This window comes from Bos mutus, chromosome 12 (assembly GCF_027580195.1).
Source record: "Bos mutus isolate GX-2022 chromosome 12, NWIPB_WYAK_1.1, whole genome shotgun sequence".
Taxonomy (NCBI): Eukaryota; Metazoa; Chordata; class Mammalia; order Artiodactyla; family Bovidae; genus Bos; species Bos mutus.
This window is the reverse complement of record NC_091628.1, coordinates 33,233,784-33,253,736: the sequence shown is the minus strand read 5'-3', so window position 1 is coordinate 33,253,736 and position 19,953 is coordinate 33,233,784. Positions and strand designations below refer to the sequence as shown.

General features: G+C 47.9%; 1 protein-coding gene across 2 annotated transcripts in view; it reads left to right on the top strand.

Moving 5' to 3' along the window:
- The window catches only part of LOC102280627 (phospholipid-transporting ATPase IB), a 455,079-nt gene extending 436,173 nt beyond the window's left edge, over positions 1-18,906 (top strand). For both annotated transcript variants that reach the window (XM_070380503.1, XM_070380504.1), the window contains exons 36-37: positions 9,626-9,717; positions 14,587-18,906. In XM_070380503.1, the coding sequence (XP_070236604.1) occupies positions 9,626-9,717; positions 14,587-14,684 (190 nt within the window). In that variant the 3' untranslated portion in view covers positions 14,685-18,906. The remainder of the gene's footprint in view (positions 1-9,625; positions 9,718-14,586) is intronic.
- The last annotated feature ends 1,047 nt before the right edge of the window (positions 18,907-19,953 follow it).

The following is a 19,953-nucleotide window of genomic DNA, read 5'->3' as shown; positions in this document are numbered from 1 at the left end:
CTTGGAGATTTTTGAGCATTACTTTACTAGCGTGTGAGATGAGTGCAATTGTGGGGTAGTTTGAGCATTCTTTGGCATTGCCTTTCTTTGGGATTGGAATGAAAACTGACCTTTTCCAGTCCTGTGGCCACTGCTAAGTTTTCCAAATGTGCTGGCATATTGAGTGCAGCACTTTCACAGCATCATCTTTCAGGATTTGGAATAGCTCAACTGGAATTCCATCACCTCCACTAGCTTTGTTTGTAGTGATGCTTTCTAAGGCCCACTTGACTTCACATTCCAGGATGTCTGGCTCTAGGTGAGTGATCATCACCATCGTGATTATCTGGGTCGTGAAGATCTTTTTTGTACAGTTCTTCTGTGTATTCTTGCCACCTCTTCTTAATATCTTCTGCTTCTGTTAGGTCCATACCATTTCTGTCCTTTATCGAGCTCATCTTTGCATGAAATGTTCCTTTGGTATCTCTGATTTTCTTGAATACACCAGTAACATGCTAATGTTCTAATCTCTCCACATCCTCTCCAAGACTTGTCATTATCTGTTCTCATTTTTCTAATAGCTGTCCTAGGAGATGCTGGGTGCTATTTCTTTGTGGTTCTGATTTGCATTTCCCTAATGACTAGTGATGTTGAGTATCTTCTCATGCGCTCATCGACCATGGTGTTTCTTCTTCGGATAATGTATCCAAATCCTTTGCCCGTTTTTGGCTTGGTTTGTCTGTCTTTTTGCTGTGGGGTTGGGATTATTGATACATTCTGGGTACTAGGCCCTTACCAGATACTCGATTTGTAAATACTTTCATTCTGTGGTTGTCCTTTCACTTTCTTAAAAAGATTTCCATTGGAGTATAGTTGACTTACAATGTTGTATCAGTTTCATGTGAACAGCAACCGTGATTCAGATATATATATATATTTATATATATACTTTATGCGTGTATTATTACAGAACACTGAGTGCTTTGTGCTATACAGTGAGTCCTTGTTAGTTATCTATTTGATATATAATAGTGTGTACATGTTAATGCAAATCGCCTAATTTATCACTTTCTCCCAAGTTTCCCCTTTGTTAGTCTTAAGTATAATTTTGAGATCTGTGAGGCTGCTTTGTAACAAAGCTCATTTGTATCATTTTTATTAGTTTCCCCTTCTAAGTGATATGATATTTGTCTTTGTCTAACTTACCTCAGTTGACGTGATCATCTCCATGTCTGTCCATTTTGCTGCTAATGGCATTGTTTTGGACTTTATTTTTTGAGGGGCTCCAAAATCACTGCAGATGGTGATTGCAGCCATGAAATTAAAAGATGCTTACTCCTTGGAAGGAAAGTTATGACCAACCTAGATAGCATATTCAAAAGCAGAGACATTACTTTGCCAACAAAGGTCCATCTAGTCAAGGCTATGGGTTTTCCAGTGGTCATGTATGGATGTGAGAGTTGGACTGTGAAGAAAGCTGAGCACCGAAGAATTGATGCTTTTGAACTGTGGTGTTGGAGAAGACTCTTGAGAGCCCCTTGGACTGCAAGGAGATCCAACCAGTCCATTCTAAAGATCAGTCCTGGGTGTTCTTTGGAAGGACTGATGCTAAAACTGAAACTCCAATACTTTGGCCACCTCATGTGAAGAGTTGACCCATTGGAAAAGACTCTGATGCTGAGAGAGAATGGGGGCAGGAGAAGGGGATGACAGAGGATGAGATGGCTGGATGGCATCACCTACTTGATGGACATGAGTTTGAGTGAACTCCGGGAGTTGATGATGGACAGGGAGGCCTGGCGTGCTGCAATTCATGGGGTCACAAAGAGTTGAACACAACTGAGCGACTGAACTGAACTAAACTGCCATTATCTTCATTACCTCCACCATAATTTGGCCTCGGGGTCAAACAACAGGGAGGGAATAGAGCTCCACCCATCAACAGAAAATTGGATTAAAGATGGCCCCACCCATCAGAACAAGACCCAGTTTTCCCCCTCAGTCAGTCTCTCCCTTTAGGAAGCTTCCATAAGCCTCTTATCCTTCTTCATCACAGGGCAGACAGACTGAAAACCACAATCACAGAAAACTAACCAATCTGATCACATGGACACAGCCTTGTCTAACTCAGTGAAACCATGAGCTATGCTGTGTAGGGCCACCCAAGACAGATGGGTCATGGTGGAGAGGTCTGACAAAATGTGGTATACTGCCGAGGGAAATGACAAACCACTTCAGTATTCTTGCCTTGAGAACCCCATGGACAGTATGAAAAGGCAATAAGTTATGACACTGAAAGATGAACTCCCCAGGTCGGTAGGTGCCCAATATGCTACTGGAGATCATTGGAGAAATAACTCCAGAAAGAATGAAGAGATAGAGCCAAAGCAAAAACAACACCCAGTTGTGGATGTGACTGGTGATAGAAGCAAAGTCTGATGCTGCAAAGAGCAATATTGCATAGGAACCTGGAATGTTAGGTCCATGAATCAAGGCAAATTGGAAGTGATCAAATAGCAGATGGCAAGAGTGAACAATGACATTTTAGGAATCAGCAAACTAAAATGGACTGGAATGGGTGAATTTAACTCAGATGACCATTATATCTACTACTGTGGGCAAGAATCCCTTAGAAGAAATGGAGTAGCCATCATAGTCAACAAGAGTCTGAAATGCAGTACTTGGATGCAATCTCAAAAATGACAGAATGATCTCTGTTAGTTTCCAAGGCAAACCATTCAGTATCACAGTAATCCAAGTCTATGCCCCGACCAGTAATGCTAAAGAAGCTGAAGTTGAACGGTTCTATGAAGACCTATAAGACCTTCTAGAATTAACACTCAAAAAAGATGTCCTTTTCATTATAGGGGACTGGAATGCAAAAGTAGGAAGTCAAGAAATACCTGGAGTAACAGGCATATTTGGCCTTGGAGTACAGAATGAAGCAGGGCAAAGGCTAATAGAGTTTTGCCTAGAGAATGCTCTTGTCATAGCAAACACCCTCTTCCAACAACAGAAGAGAAGACTCTACACATGGACATCACCAGTGGTCAATACCAAAATCAGATTGGCTATATTCTTTGCAGCCAAAGATGGAGAAGCTCTATACAGTTAGCAAAAACAAGATCAGGAGCTGACTGTGGCTCAGATCATGAACTCATTGCCAAATTCAGACTGAAATTGAAGAAAGTAGGGAAAACCACTAGACCATTCAGGTATGACTTAAATCAAATCCCTTACAATTATACAGTGGACGAGACAAATAGATTCAAGGAATTAGATCTGATAGAGTGCCTGAAGAACTATGGACAGAGGTTCATGACAGTGTGTGTATAGGAGGTAGTGATCAAGACCATCCCAAGAGAAAGAAATGCAAAAAGGCAAAATCGTTGTCTGAGGAGGCCTTAAAAATAGCTGAGAAAAGAAGAGAAGTGAAAGGCAAAGGAGAAAAGGAAAGATACCCACTTGAATGCAGAGTTCCAAAGAATAGCAAGGAGAGATAAGAAAGCCTTCCTCAGTGATCAATGCAAAGAAATAGAGGAAAACAACAGAATGGGAAAGACTAGAGATCTCTTCAAGAAAATTAGAGATACCAAGGGAACATTTCATGCAAAAATGGGCACAATAAAGGAGAGAAATGGTATGGACCTAACAGAAGCAGAGGATATTAAGAAGAGGTGGCAAGAATACACAGAAGAACTGTACAAAAAAGATCTTCACGACCCAGATAATCACGATGGTGATGATCACTCACCTAGAGCCAGACGTCCTGGAATGTGAAGTCAAGTGGGTCTTAGGAAGCATCACTAAGAACAAAGCTAGTAGAGGTGATGGAATTCCAGTTGAGCATTTTCAAATCCTAAAAGATGATACTGTGAAAATGCTGCACTCAATATGCCAGCAAATTTGGAAAACTCAGCAGTGGCCGCAGGACTGGAAAAGGTCAGTTTTCATTCCAGTCCCAAAGAAAGGCAATGCCAAAGAATGCTCAAACTACCGCACAATTGCACTCATCTCACATACTAGCAAAGTAATGCTCAAAATTCTCCAAGCCAGGGTTCAACAGTACGTGAATTGTGAACTTCCAGATGTTCAAGCTGGATTTAGAAAAGGCAGAGGAACTAGAGATCAAATTGCCAGCATCCATTGTATCATCAAAAAGGCAAGAGAGTTCCAGAAAAAGATCTACTTCTACTTTATTGACTTTGCCAAAGTCTTTGACTGTGTGAATCACAACAAACTGTGGAAAATTCTGAAAGAGATGGGAATACCAGACCACCTGACCTGCCTCCTGAGAAATCTGTATGTAGGTCAAGAAGCAACAGTTAGAACTGGACATGGAACAACAGACTGGGTCCAAATCAGGAAAGGAGCACATCAAGGCTGTATATTGTCACCCTGCCTATTTAACCTATATGCAGAGTACATCATAAGAAATGCCAGGCTAGATAAAGCATAAGCTGGACTCAAGATTGCCAAGAGAAATATCAATAACCTCAGATACACAGATGACACCACCTTTATTGCAGAAAGCAAAGAAGAACTAAAGAGCCTCTTGATGAAAGTGAAAGAGGAGAGTGAAAAAGTCGGCTTAAAGCTCAACATTCAGAAAACTAAGATCATGGCATCCGGTCCCATCAGTTCATGGCAAATAGATGGGGAAACAATGGAAACAGTGACAGACTTAATTTTGGGGGGCTCTAAAATCACTGCAGATGGTGACTGCAGCCATGAAATTAAAAGACACTTGATCCTTGGAAGAAAAGTTATGACCAACCTAGACAGCATATTAAAAATGAGAGTCATTACTTTGCCAACAAAGGTCCATCTAGTCAAAGCTATGGTTTTTCCAGTAGTCATGTATGGATGTGAGAGTTGGACTATAAAGAAAGCTGAGTGCCTAAGAACTGATGCTTTTAAACTGTGGTGTTGGAGAAGACTCTTGAGAGTCCCTTGGACTGCAAGGAGATCCAACCAGCCATCGTAAAGGAAATCAATCCTGAATATTCATTGGAAGGACTGATGCTGAAGCTCCAATACTTTGGCCACCTGGTGTGAAGAACTGACTCATTGGAAAAGACCTTGATGCTGGGAAAGATTGAAGGCAGGAGGAGAAGGGGACAAGAGAGGATGAGATGATTGGATGGCATCACTGACTCAATGGACTTGAGTTTGAGTAAACACCGGGAGTTGGTGATGGACAGTGAGGTCTGGTGTGCACAGTCCATGGGGTCACAAAGAGTCTGACACAACTGAGCGACTGAATTACTGATTCCAGTATATATGTATGTACCACCTCTTCTTTATCCGTCCTCTGTCTATGGACACTTAGGTTGCTTCCGTGTCCTGCTTATTGTCAATAGTGCTACAGTGAACACTGGAGTGCATATATCATTTTGAATTATGTTTTTCTTTGGATATATGCCTAGCAGTGGAATTTGAGGATCACATGGTCATTCTATATTTAGTTTTGTGAGGAACCCCCATAGTGGTCTCTTTAATGGTTGTACCCATGTATATTGTACCAATTTATAGTCCCACTGACAGGGCAGAAGGGTTCCCTTTTCTCTACACAGTCTCCAGCATTTATTGTTTGTACATTTTTTGATGATAGCCATTCTGACCATTGCAAAGTGAAATCTCCTTGTGGTTTTGATTTGCATTTCCCTGATAACGATGTTGACCATCTTTTCATATCTTTCAGCCATCTGTCTGAAGAAATGTGTAGTTTTTAGACATATAGAAGACCTATTCTTTGATTGGATTGTTCACATTCTTAATAATGTCTTTTGATTCAGAAAAGCTTTTAATTTTGATGAAATCCAGTTTATCTATTTTTGTTGTTGTTGCCTATGCTTTGGGTATCATAGATAAGAAACTGCCATATCTAAGGTCATAAATATTTATATAGTTCTATATAGATATATTGGAGAAGGCAATGGCACCCCACTCCAGTACTCTTGCCTGGAAGATCCCATGGACGGAGAAGCCTGGTAGGCTGTAGTCCATGGGGTCACTAAGAGTTGGACACGACTGAGCAACTTCACTTTCACTTTTTACTTTCATGCATTGGAGAAGGAAATGGCAACCCACTCCAGTGTTCTTGCCTGGAGAATCCCAGGGACGGGGGAGCCTGGTGGGCTGCCGTCTATGGGGTTGCACAGAGTCGGACACGACTGGAGCGACTTAGCAGCAGCATATAGATATATAAAAATCTTTTTATTTTTATCCATATAAAGATTTATATAGTTTTAGCTCTTACAGTGACAGGGAGGCCTGGTGTGCTGCAGTCCATGGGGTCGCAAAGAGTCAGACATAAGCGGGTGACTCAACAACCACAGCTCTTACATTTAGGTCTTTGACCCATTTTGAGATACTTTTTGCATGTGATTGCAGGTAAGAGCTCAACCTCAGTTACTCCAGACCCATACCAGCTGAAGAGACTTTTTTCTCCTCATGAATGGTCTTGGTACCTTGGCCAAAAGTCAGCCAACCATAGATGTACAAGTTTACTACTAGGCTCTTAACTACACTACACTGATTTATATGTCTATAAATTTCAGGACTCCCTGGTAGTTCAGTTGGTAAAAAATCTTCCTGCAATGCAGGAGACCCCAGTTCAATTCCTGGGTCAGGAAGATCCGCTGGAGAAGGGATAGGCTACCCACTCCAGTATTCTTGGGCTTCCCTTGTGGTTCAGCTGGTAAAGAATCCGCCTGCAATGCGGGAGACCTGGGTTCATTCCCTGGGTTGAGAAGATTCCCTGGAGAAGGGAACAGCTACCCACTCCAGTGTTCTGGCCTGGAGAATTCCATGGACTGTATAATCCGTGGGGTCGCAAAGAGTTGGACACGACTGAGTGACTCACTTTCACTTATGGTTTTATAGTAAATCTTGAAATCAGGAAGTATGAGTCCAATAATTCTGTTGTTCTATTTTCAAGATCATTTTGACTACTTGGGGTCCCTTGTAATTCCATATGAATCTTAGGATAAATTTTTCCATTTCTATTAAAACAAAAATGTTGTTGGAATCTTACCTAACTGCTTTGGTTAGAACGTCCAGTAAATTTGTTGAATAGAAGTGGTAAAACCACACAGCTTTGTCTTGTTCCTGATCATAAGAGAGATGTGTTTCACCACAGAGTATGATGTCAATTGTGGGTTTTTCATAAATGCTCTGTTGAAGACTTTCCCTTCTGTCTTAGTTTGCTGAGTATTTTTATTATGAAAGGGCATTGGACTTTGTCAAATGGTTTTTCTGTGTTAATTTAGGTGATCATTGATACTGTTCTTTCATTCTGTCAGTGTGGTGTATTATATTGACTGATTTTTGTATGTTGTACCACCTTTGCATTCGGGGATAAATCCCATTTGGTGAGGTTGTTGGTGGTAGTTTAGTCACTGAACTGTGTCCAACTCTTGAGACCCTGCCAGGCTCCTCTGTCCATGGAATTTCCCAGGCAAGAATACTGGAGTGGGTTGCCATGTCCTTCTCCAGGGGATCTTCCTGACCCAGGGATTGAACCTGGGTCTCCTGCATTGCAGGCAGATTATTTACTGACTGAGCCACAAGGAAAGCCCTTGGTAAGGTTATATAATCCTTTAATTATACTGCTGAATTTGGTTTGTAATATTTTGTCAAGAGTTCTCTTATTTAGACCTAAATTATTCTTTCCTGAGTAATCTGTACTTTTTTTTCTTCTTATTAAGCAGAATTAACCAAAGTAAATATTTGATTGTGTTTTCTTCACCTTTCTTCCTAAGTCTTTGTGAGTAGGTGACTTTCAAACCATATATAGATAGCAGAATGCTGGAAGTGGTATATATTATTCTTATACCCCTTTCTGTCTTGAGCTTTCCCAACACTTGTAGGACTTGGTACAAGAGTGTAAGTGGAGACTGTGTCTGAGTGTGTGTGTGAAAGTAAGTCAAGCTGATGGATAACCAAGCACCTTGATCAGCACACCTGCATGAGACGGTAGTGCCTGTTGATGCCCGGAGAGTTTGGGAGCTGTGGATGGTGCATCTGCTCAGCCCTGTGGCTCAGGGTGGTGGTTCAGAGGGCCCAGGGCAGTTCATTTCCCTGGAAGGAAAGACGAGAGGGCAGGGAGAAGCAGTGTGAGGGGAGAGAGAAGCACGTGTTCTCATCGGCTGTCTTCCCGAGGTGGGCAGGCTGAGGCTCGTCCTTCCAACCAAGATGATCAGACACTGCAGTCTTGGTGCACGGTGAACTTCAGCTCGTAGGTCTATGGAGAGGAGCTGGGCCCTGCTCTCCCCGCACAGGCCCTTGGGGGAGCATGAAGTGGGCCCTGGGCTCAGGCCTGGACCACAGACAACCTCGGCTTCTCCTACAACTTCCATCGTGGAAAGTGGGGCAGAGCAGATTGGGGGTCGGGGAGGGGGCTGTGTGTGTTGCCATAGAAAGTACCACTCAGCAGATGGTTTAAACAACAGCAGTGTTTTCTCACGATTCTGGAGGTCGGAAGTCCCAGAGCAAGGTGTCTACAGGGCTGGTTCCTCCAGACGTGGCCTCCTCTGCTTGTAGGTTAAGGCAGTCTCCTCTCCGTGGCCTCACTTGGTCATCCCTCTGCGTGTGTGTGTCTTAATCGCCGCTCCTCATAAGGACCCCGTCAGATTGGATTAGGGTCTCCCCAACAACTCCATGTGAACTTAACACTAGTTGCTCAGTCGAGTCCAACTCTTTGCAACCCCGTGGACTGTTGGCCGCCAGGCCCTTCTGTCCATGGGATTCCCCAGGCAAGAATACTAGAGTGGGTAGCTAGTCTCTTCTCCTGGAGATCTTCCCAACCCAGGGAGGGAACCCAGATCTCCTGTATTACAGATGGTTTCTCTACCGTCTAAGCCACCAGGGAACCCATTTGAACTTAATCAGCTCTTTAAAAGCCCCCTGTCCTAATCCAGTCCCATCCTGGCATCCTGAAGGGTTGGGGCTCCCACAGGTGCAGTTTGGAGGGGCCCAGTCCAGCTGTCACAGACGGTGTGGGCAGCTCTGTACACCACGGTCTCTTGGGGAAAGCCCGGTGACATCCCCCCAACAGGAGGAAGTCAGGGCACTGTACCACCCCAAGTACCCCCTCCCTTGGTCTGTAGGCATAAAGCCCAGCCGTCCTCGGGGGGGACCTCTGTCTCCCCACAGCAGTGGCGGCCTTGGAGAGGATCATGTCTGGAGAGGCAGGAAGAACTCCTATTCCTTGTATTTTCAAAGAAAATACACCTTGATGTTCACCGTGGTTCTAAAGAAGCATCAGGTTCTGCAGAAAGAAACCATTTCCTGCTGGGTCCCCAGGGTACCCGGGGAGGCTCCAGGCCTGGTGGGGATGGAGGGTTTTCATTCACCAGAACCACAGCTCTGGTCCCCTCAGGTGTGAGGCGGGTGGGGCTCCAAGGCGTCCTGCACAGGGTGAGCTGGACACAGGGTGGCTTTCAGAGGACCCAGTTCAAGGGGTCGAACAGCAGCAGGTAGCATCTGTATGAACAGACGGGCGGCTGGTGAGATGGGGCGTTCTTCTGGACGGGGCAGCTTTTTCCTGGTCTGTTTCATCTTACAACCTGAAGTTGCCCTCCAAGTACCTCCAGGAGGTATCCACGGGGCTGGAGACTGACCATGTGCACTGTGCCCCCAGGATGAACGAGCGAGACCGGCTGCTAAAGAGACTGAGCAGGAAGACGCCACCCACCCTCTTCCGGGGCAGCTCCCTCCAGCAGTCCATGCCACGTGAGTAGCCCCCTGGGACAGGGGGATGGGGGGAGACCATGGCCAGGCTGGAGCCCCACATGGGGAAGTGGAGTTGGTGTACCTGGCCCTAGGCAGGGACAGCCAGACAGCAGGTAATTCCCCAGGACCCAGTCAAGCGTCTGAATGACATGGTCCATAAACTTAAAACTCAGATGTGGTTAAGATCCTTGCGTCAGCCTCCCAGTCAGATTCTTTCTAAGATGGAAGTGATGTTGCCTTTGCCTGGTTCCCCCCAAGGATGACCTCATGCTCTTGGCAAACTAAGCAGTGACAATCACTAGCCCCTGCCTCCCCTGGCTGTGCAACTGGAGGCTCGGCCTGGTTTCTGCCAAGTGGGGTCCACGGGGATGTGCCAGAGGCCAGGGGAGCGGGAGACATGAGAGTCAGGGGGAATGGAGCTCAGGGAGGTGTTGGGCTTACCTGCCTCAGGACACCTGGGCGAGCCTCAGGTCAGCGCAGTAATGGATCCAGCACCGCCTGGGGCTCCAGAGCCCAGCCAGGGCCTCTGATCCTCGAGAGGGTGAGTCTGGAGGAGGCAGGGTGGTGGGCTCCCAGGTTCAGGGTTGCACCTTGGAGCTGGGCTGCCTGCAGTCCTATCCCATCTCTGCCCCTCTGTGATCTCAGGTGAGTTAACGCCTCTGTTTCTACACCTATAAACCAGAGAGGACATGAGAACATAACTGGGTTACTGGGATGATTCTCTGAGGTTGTACATACAGAGTGCCTGGAACAGAGCCTCACAGTAAGGAGTCTGATAAATGCTTGGTATTACTTTTCTGCCAATAATTGAGTAAGTTTGAGCCACTTACATATTCCTTTGAATGTCTGTTTTCTCACCTGAGGAGAAAAAATGGAATGATGTCCCTCTTACACAGTCTGTGAGGCCACATGAGGGTCGGTGCACAGCCCATGAGGAACCGGAGTGCTGGCTCCATAAACACGGGGCTTGTGCTGTGGAGCCTCCAACCAGAGAAAGAACAGACAGGAGAGCAAAGACCACACGAGGACCCATGCAAGAAGGGTCTGGCAACAACTGGAAAGGCTCTTAAAACAACTAAGAATTGTTTTCTGAACTCTCCATATTTTGAAGGACACACACACAAAAAAAATTTTAATGAGCAAGTACAAAACATAGTAAGCAAGCTGCTAAAATCACACCATGTCTTAAAGACAGTCAGCAACTAGTAGTAAGACCCGGATGGACAGCAGGGTGTTCTTCTCACCCACCCCCAGAGAAGGCCATCTTGCATCGGGAGCAGCCTGTAGCCTCAGTGTTCCCAGGAAACCAGGAGCCCAGGTCACGGAGCACTTGCTCCCAGGGACCGCACATACACGGTGTCCACAGCCTGAGCTCAGTGTCCCCTGGCTGGCCTGATCTGCTTACCGTCCCCCTGGTCTTCCCACGTTCTACTGCTCTGAGGACTCTTCCACACAGGAAACAGCTACTTTCCCTAAGATGTTATCAGAGTTCAGCGTCGAAGGAATGCTACTTAAGGGACGTTTTATTCCAAAATAATGAAAAAAAAATGACCCAATTTTATGGACTTCCCCAAATGTTCTACCAGAAGAAGACAAAACAGCTAAGCAGTGCGTCTGCCCTCCCACCTACCCGAACACTGTCCTCAGGTCCCGGCCACGGCTGAGCGTCAAGGAAGTGGATGTGCCAGCCGTCAAGTGTGTTCTCCAGGCCCCCAGCATTCCTTCCCAGCTCTCAGGACTTCCTGGAGATGAATGATGGTGGGAAATGCTAAGAGCCAGGGCTTCCCCATTCCCCGTTTGAATGCAGATGGCAGTTACCTGTTCATCTGGCAGGAACTGTGAGTGATGAGGAATCTTTGTCAGGCTGGGCAGGCGGAGGCTGGCTGGTGATTACTGTCCTGGTGGTTCTGGTCTAACCCCTCCAAGGCCTGGTTTCCAAGAGGAAAATGTTTATCTGAATCACAGAGCACCCTTGTCCCCAGGACCACCATCCTTTCTTTCTTGCAAGTCCACTTAGCCTCAGTAGAGGCTGAGAACCTCCTGGTGGATGCCCCCGGGGGAGCCGGTAGAGGGGCCTCCAGGAGAATAGCTTTGCTGTCGGACCAGAAGCTTCCCTGGAAACCCTCCCACCCCCAAGGGGCCGAGCTACCCCACCTGACAGCCCTGTGCCTGTGAGTCGAACAGGAGCCCAGGAGGGCACTGCAGCTGATTTCCCCAGGCACAGAAAACAACAGAAAACAAGAAATAAAAGACAAAGCTGTGGCCCTTCCCCGGGAACAGGGAGTAGACCACTCCAGACTCTAAGGTCCTCTTCCCTACAGGACATTCCCAGGCAATGTTTACTTGTACGTCTCAACAAGGCACTTCACTCCAGCCCATCCACCCCCAGAGAAGACACATTAAAACACAGTTAGCAATTGTTTCAGCTGGGCTGATTGTCAAGTCAGGCTCCTCGGTCCCTGGCCTGGAGTGGAGGCCTCCGCTGGGGATGCCAAGGGTAGAAGCAGTTCTGCCTGCAGGAGAGGGCTCTGTGGTCTGGGCACTGCCAGCCGAGGGCCCGTCCTGGCGCCTGCACAGAAGACTCAAGGTGAAGGCCTCATCCAGTACAGGCCATTTATTTTACAGAAAGTTAAACCCAGGAGACCAAAACCTTAAAGGGCACCAGTTCTGTGGCCAAGCAAGGACTGGCCAGCCCTTCTCACCTGGGGCCTCAGCCCTGGGTTCCAGATCCCCTGTAAAGGTGGGGCGCGGGGACAGCCAGCTTAGAATGGAGAGCCCCGCGGCTGCCTGCTTCCCCAGGTGTGGGAGAAGCACTTACATACTAAGTGAAGTAATTCAGGCAGAGAAAGACAAATATCATAGGATGTCACTTACATGCAGAATCTAAAAAGGGCTACAAAGAACTTGTTTACAAAACAGAAGCAGAATCACAGAAAACGAACTCATGGCATGGGGGTGGGGGGGAGGGATAGGACAGGAGCCTGGGACTGACGTGTACACACGACTGTATATGCAACAAACAAGAGACCTTACTGTACAGCACAGGGGACTCTGCTCAATACTCCCTAATAACCTAAATGGGAAAGTAGCTTAAAGAATAGATACACATGTATATTAAAAAGCAGAGACATTACTTTGCCAACAAAGGTCCATATAGTCAAGGCTATGGTTTTTCCAGTAGTCGTGTATGGATGTGAGAGTTGGACTATAAAGAAAGCTGAGAACCGAAGAATTGATGCTTTTTAACTGGGAGAAGACTCTTTAGAGCCCCTTGGACTGCAAGGAGATCCAACCAGTCCATCCTAAAGGAGATCAGTCCTGAGTGTTCATTGGAAGGACTGATGTTGAAGCTGAAACTCCAATACTTTGGCCACCTGATGCAAAGAGCTGACTCATTTGAAAAGACCTTGATGCTGGGAAAGATTGAGGGCAGGAGACGAAGGGGTTGACAGAGGATGAGATGGTTGGATGGCATCACTGACTCAATGGACATGAGTTTGAGTAAACTCCAGGAGTTGGTGATGGACAGGGAGGCCTGGCGTGCTGCAGTCCATGGGATAGCAGAGAGTCGGACATGACTGAGCAATTGAACTGAACTGAAAACATGTATAACTAAGTCACTGTGCTGTCCACCCAAAACAACGCTGTGAATCAACTATACTTCAATATAAAATAAAAATTCAAACAAAAGAAATCCAGGATGATACACAGGCAAAACTCCTGATTTCTTGTTCTCCTTTAAAGGATGTGATGAGATAACAGCACCAGTAACAAGTCATAAACATGTGTGGATGGGAGGCAGGCTGTGGCCTGGGTTGTCTTTTGCTTAGAAGGTCTTATCTGGCTGTGGGGTGTTTCCGGACCTCTGACCCAGGAGGGTTGGTGAACAGACAGGGAGTCTTGCAAATGTCCCTCCAGTGGGAAGGGCTGGTTAGGAGGGACTGTCCTGCCTCGGGCTGGGAATGCAAACTCCGTCCCAGGAACACAGGACAGAGCTGCAGGGGAATGTGGGCCCTGCCTGGGCTTGGATCCCAGCTCTGCCACCTTGGGAAAAATGACATCACCTGTGCCTCAGTTTCCCCACCTGTGACATGGGAAGAACTCTCATCTGTCTCCTAGGGCTGTTGGGAGAAGGAAACAAGCCATGTGTGCTTAGCATAATACATACAACAGCACCCTAGACACAGAGCATTTAATAATTGTCTGCTGTCGTCATCATTGGAACTGGGAACTCCCTGGGGATCCAGTGGTTAGGAACTCCAGGCTGTCAATGCCAAGGGCCCAGGTTCAATCTCTGGGTGAGGAACTAAAATCTCACAAGCTTTGTGGCCAAAAAAAAAAAAAAGTCATTATTGGTACTGGTTGTAAAATCTAGTCTTTATGTAGCCACTGGGCCAATCATTAAACTCCTCAACTTTATCTAGTGATCTTTTTCTTTATTTACACGAACACACATTCACTGTAATTTATTGCCGGTCCGGATCCCTGCGACATCAGCCAGGCAGGCTCCCAGCACCATGTGCGCTCTGCCAGCCTTTCCTGTTAGTGTGTTTACGGCTGCATGAATTGCCAACTGGCCTGCGGCTCGGGGCGCATGGGGATGTTTCCCGCACAGGACAACTTGCCTTTCCCCTTGATGGGTGGTGGGAAAGTGCAGCCATGGCCCAGTGACCCACAGATGATGCCTCACAGGCTGCGCTAAACGGGAGGCCACCCCTCTGAGCCCTGACCACTCATGTCAGCACCCATCCCTTCACAGGGGTCACAGGTCCCTGGACCTCCATCCAAGGCTATAGAGCCGCAGTCTCTCCCCCCATATGCAGCTGCTCTGGACGTCCCTCCTCACCCGCCCCTGTGCTCCTCTTGCAGATGGGTATGCCTTCTCCCAGGAGGAACATGGAGCCGTGACTCAGGAGGAAATCGTCCGCGCTTACGACACCACGAAGCAGAAATCCAGGAAGAAGTAGGACGCTGCCTCCCGCCGGAGCGCAGGAAGAGACTCATGGCAGCAGCCAAAACACCGCAACACGTCCTGTGGCCTTAGCCCGTTCCTTCGCTCTGTGCCCTGGCGACCCTGGACCCGGACCGCTGGGGTGCCCCACGCCCTCCCTGCTCGTCCGCCATGCTCCGCCCGACTCTTGTTTGAGCGTTCAGCTGTGCACTGTGAGGTGTGAAATTAAAACCATTATGTTTCCCCAGTATTTACACATCCGTCCGGGTGGCTCTGGGAGAACAGAGACAGGCTTTCATGCTGCGTGAGGAGCCCAGCTCAGGGGTCGGATACCCGCAGGTTTGTTCTGCAGGCTGCACGGAACCTTCCCTCGAGGTGGACAACCCACTGGCCTTGATGTTCCCTGTGTTGGTATGAAGTTGGCATCATCATCTTGATTGCAATGAAGTCATAAACATAGGTATCTGGGTGGTAAACCTGAGAAGAACTTTTGGAACCTCGGTCAATGGTCTCGGCAGGGCGGACTCGCGGGGTCCGCACAGTCTCCTGACCCCTCCTGCCCGGTGCCTCCCGGCCAGGCGCCCCAACAACAGTCCCGCTGCATGGTTGGCCCTGCGCTTGGTGCATGGCAGCTGCGGGCACCCGCTCCGATCCTCACCCTCCCTCCTTCTCCCCCAGATTCAGAAACGGATGCAAGAAACCCCCCTTCTTCTCTATCTAAAGAAACAGCAATTTGCGTATATTCCAAGTGTTTATCTTCCTCTTTCTGGTGGCAAGGAGGCCTGCGGGTCAGGGTGATGTGGACTTGCTGGAGCCCTACCTGCCCTGCTCAGGCTCGCAAACCTCATTTTCTGGCCTCCAGACCCCTGGCCCTTGGCACCTGCTTAAATTAGAACCCACATTCGTTCTCTTGGGAGTTCAGAGCACATTTTGGATTTCGAGTAAATTTACAGCATGTTTCCCCAGCAAAGGAACACACCAGTCGCTCCAGACTCTGGGAGGATAAATAGCCCAGTGAGGGTCCCTGAGGGTGCCGAGGAAGACAGCCACTGCAGGGGAGCGGCGGCAGAGACACTCAAGGAGGATGCTTTTCCTGCAAATCTCAGTAGAATTCCGAAATCAAGCCCGAAGCCCAGACAGCCTACAGTGTTCACAGGCCTGCAGTTTTAATTGAACAGAGCTCCAGACATTTCAAGCAAGCAGCTTTTCTTACCTGGACAGATATTCCTTCCTATCTAGCCCATGTCAGATGCAAGCAGCTGTCTGAACAGGAGGGTCCCTGATTCCAACACAGGTTGTGGCGGGGCGGGGTGGGGGTAGGGCGGGTGGCCACGTCTTTGTCCAAGTTCTGAACAGGACAAATCCCAGGTGCCTTCAGGCGGGAAGGCACCACCTGGAACCAGCCTGGAGGCATGTCCCCTGCTTGCAGCTTTGTTGCCAAACCAGCTATTTGGATGGTGTAACATCAATACTTCTGGGCAGCTGTTGCTGGTTAAAATGACACAGTTCCCTGGGGAGGGCCGTGCTAAATTACAAAATAAAACAATGGGGCATTTTGCTTCCTCGCCTTCTTAGAGCATCCGCGTCTGATTGGGCATTGAGATCATTTAGGGTGTGATCTGCCTGGCTTACAGAAAATGAGAGGTGATGAGAGCCCAGAGAGGGCTCCGGGGCAAGCAGAGCAGCACAGCCAACAGGTGAGGTTAGGAAAATTGCCCCTCCTCCCTCCCCAAGGTCTGAGACATTTTAAACACTAGGGCAACCAGCGAGAGGAGGGGTTGAGGACCCTTGAGCAGGAATCACAACAAAATATGTGCCTGTAATTAATACACAAAGCCAGGCAGATGCCCCACCTTCACATACAGAAAGAGGAAATCCTAAATACAGAGGAGAAATGAACCTTTGGATTGAGCTGCGCTAGGCACCCAGGATGATTTGGTTTCATCTGGGAACTAAGCCTGGTTGGAAAAGGGAATTCAAACTCAATTCTTTCATCAAACACTTGGCTGGCTCTTGAACTTGAAGCCTTCCAAATCAGATTTGTGAATTACAGCGTGCACTTGTTTAGGGCTTTATGATTTTCATTTTTCACGTTGAAATATAGTTCCGAGTTTTCTGAGATTGAAGTATATTTTCCAGCTCTCTTGAGAAGTAGACTAAACAGCCTTTGCAGTCATGAAAGATGCACAGGGAAGGAAGCACTAGAGAGATGCCTTTCTATTTATTCTCTCCCACGATTAAGCTATCTTGTAGCCAAATGACTAAACTGGGTGTCCGGGAGGAGCAGCTGTCACTGTGTGAGATGCATGACATTCGGCTGGGGCGACTCGAGCTGTGTTGTTTGTCCTATCTTTAAATTGAGGTCAGAATGTCGCACACAAGCCCTCCCCTGGGAGCAGGGTGGGCCGACTAAGCCGCACGCTGTCAGCTCCGTGGAGATGCCACCTGGGACTTGTCACTCTGCCACACGGAACATGATACAGGCCGGCAGGTCGGCACTACAGGGCCTGACATTCGATTGGGCTAAAATGGCAGATCCCCCTCGGGCCCAGCGCTGGGCTAGTCTGGTACCCAGACTGCTGATGCTCATTTGATCCTTTGCTCAGTGCTGGCTGCTTCTGCAGACAGAAGAGAGCAGCCTCCCCAGCTCTCAGCTCTGCACCCGGCGAGCACGGGTGGATGCCTGCACACCAAGAGGAAAAGATGAGAAAGCAGAGGAAATCAGCCATTTCTGCTGAGCTGTTGGGATTAGCCTGTGATCACCAGTCTGGGGGCTTGGTCATAATTTTTGGGTGTCACTGATGGCTCTATTCTGTCTCTAGGCAGAATATTCCAGACTTCTTGACCAGTGTTGTAGTCTCCCATCTCCCAAAACACACACACACACAGAAAAAACCCTGTGCTTTGGAGAAAGAAGATGCTATGCCTTTAACATTTGGAGTGGGACCCTAACACGCAAGCCTGGGCTTTGGTGGGCCACAGCTGAGAGCTCTGCTGGTCTTTGCTTTCCCCTGACAAGGCTTTAGATCTTGCTGTAGGAAGCTGGCAATGAAAATCTATAATCACTTGTCCAGAAACCATGAATCATGAAAAAGTGAATATAAGTAACTAATATCTGAAAATGCATATGGACATAATATTATCAACTATACAGTTGAATTTTCTTTAAAGAAAGCTCTGGTCTATCATCTTATTGTTATAACAATGACCCTTTATCTTTTTGAGCCATAAAGAAGAGAATTTTCTATCATAGTCCCACTCCTAGAGATTTACATCCTGGACCACAGGTTGAATAGAATGTTTTCAAAGCTCTGCTCTAAGATAAGGTGGTCTTTAGTTTTGAACATGTGAAAGAACTACACATGTTTCAGCCAGGGTTTGAATTACTGCCCAGGGTCACTGTCCCCAAGTAATTCAAGGGTGATTTAGGCTCAGCATTTGAAATGTAGCCTTTATCTCCTGAGAGCCATAAAGAATTTTAACAGAGAAACTGGTTAAGCAGAGCCTGAAATAATATGGCAAAGAAGAGAGTTTATCAGGTCAAGTTAAAGGATGCCCACCACCCCCCATCATATTCATTAAACAATTTCTTCATGCAGATACTTAAATTAGAAAATATATGAGTGATGGAGACAGTAATAATAAAGTGTCCCCTCAAAAAAACAGAGCAATACAGCAGAGGCTTTATGGCTTTAAGTCTGTTCTTGGTCTCTGTAAGTCTTGGGGGAAAATTATTTTGCCTCATATTATCCATCTTTCCATCTTGAAGAACTAAGAGGACAGTTAGAAGATTTTACAATGGGTCTTAGAGATCAGGACCTGAGATCCCATGTGATGACAAATTAACAAGTGTTCCAGAAGGAAGAGACCCATGATACTCGACGTGTCGGACTCTTCACTGAGTTTTCTTGCATCCTCCAGCGCCCAGCAGCACATGCCTCCACTCTCTTTTACAAGAGCTTCATTTAATGCCAGACCTCCAGCTCCGGCTGTTTAAAGGGCTTCTGGTTTGTTGGGTCTCAGTGAGGCACACGGGAATCCTTTCGGCGGGAAGAAAGCCCTGGGAGCCCACATCAGCTCCAAGTGGCTAGAACTGTGAAACAAGCAGTAGTGGGGGAGGGGCATGTGCCCCCATGTCCCCACACCACGTAGAACCCATACCTGCTACCCAGTAGAGCCCCTTGCTCCCCTGACTGGGGGGGGGGGGCGTGCAGGAAGGAGACAAGGGAGCGATTCTTCTGACACCCAGGCCGGCTCGTTTTCAAGTGACAATCTCTCGCCTAAGTTGCCTTAGCGATATCTACTCCCAGGCATCAGACCAAGAAAAACACACTCCCGAGATTAGCCCATCGGCATTTCTCCTGACCTGGCCACAGAAAGGAGACCTGTGCATTTTAAAAGCCGGGAACAAAGTGTCAGGTGGCTTTGATTTATGACGGAAGAGGAAGAAGCAAGTGGAAAGACTGGCGCTATCCAAATAACCCTGCCCGGGGAAACCCGGGGTCAAGAGAGCCTTCTCAAGAGCCTCTCACAGGCCAGCCTGACATTGTGGAGAAAGGGCCAGCAGGAGCGGGGCCGCCTGAGGGTCAGGACGTGAACCCACTTCCTTCCGAGGGACCGGAGCCGGCCGGGGTCCTGAGATGGCTGGGCGTGCAGCTACAGGCAGAGCAGGAGACACCAGGTACAGAACAGAAAGACAACCTGCCCTGTCTCAGGGCCTCCCTCCTCCCCACGAGGTCCCTGCACAGGGAATGCATTCGCGGTTTTCCATTAATAAAGTCAACCCAAGTCCAGTCGCTCTTACTCCACCTGCCCTCTCCCGGGTGGCTGAGCTGGGAGGTGTGTTGGGCTGCCCCCCCAGCCCCCCAGCCCCCAGGGCCTGCAGCCCCACCAGGTCACCCTTCCAGCTGCGGTCTGAACGTGCCACCCTGCAGTGTCTCCTTCACTTGGGCAAAGCCACATGTTCTCCTTTCCATTGTCACATCTGTGCTGCCACCGCTGAGATGGCGTTTGGCTGGGAGATTTCATCTGGTTATGCAGAGGGAAGGGGGCACAGGGAGGTGGGAGCTTGCTTAATTGGCTCCCAGCAGAGTGGGCAGCTCTTCTCTGGAGTATAGGGGTCCTGTCCTCCCCCTCTAGAAGTCTTACTATCGTCCTCATGTCCTATTAACGTCCTCTGGTTGTTAAATTACAGCAGTCTTTAGCCAGAACAGGGGAGCCAGGGGTTCCTCATGGAATGAATACAAATGAAGGGCATTTACTGGTATTTTGGGGAGGCAGGGGTT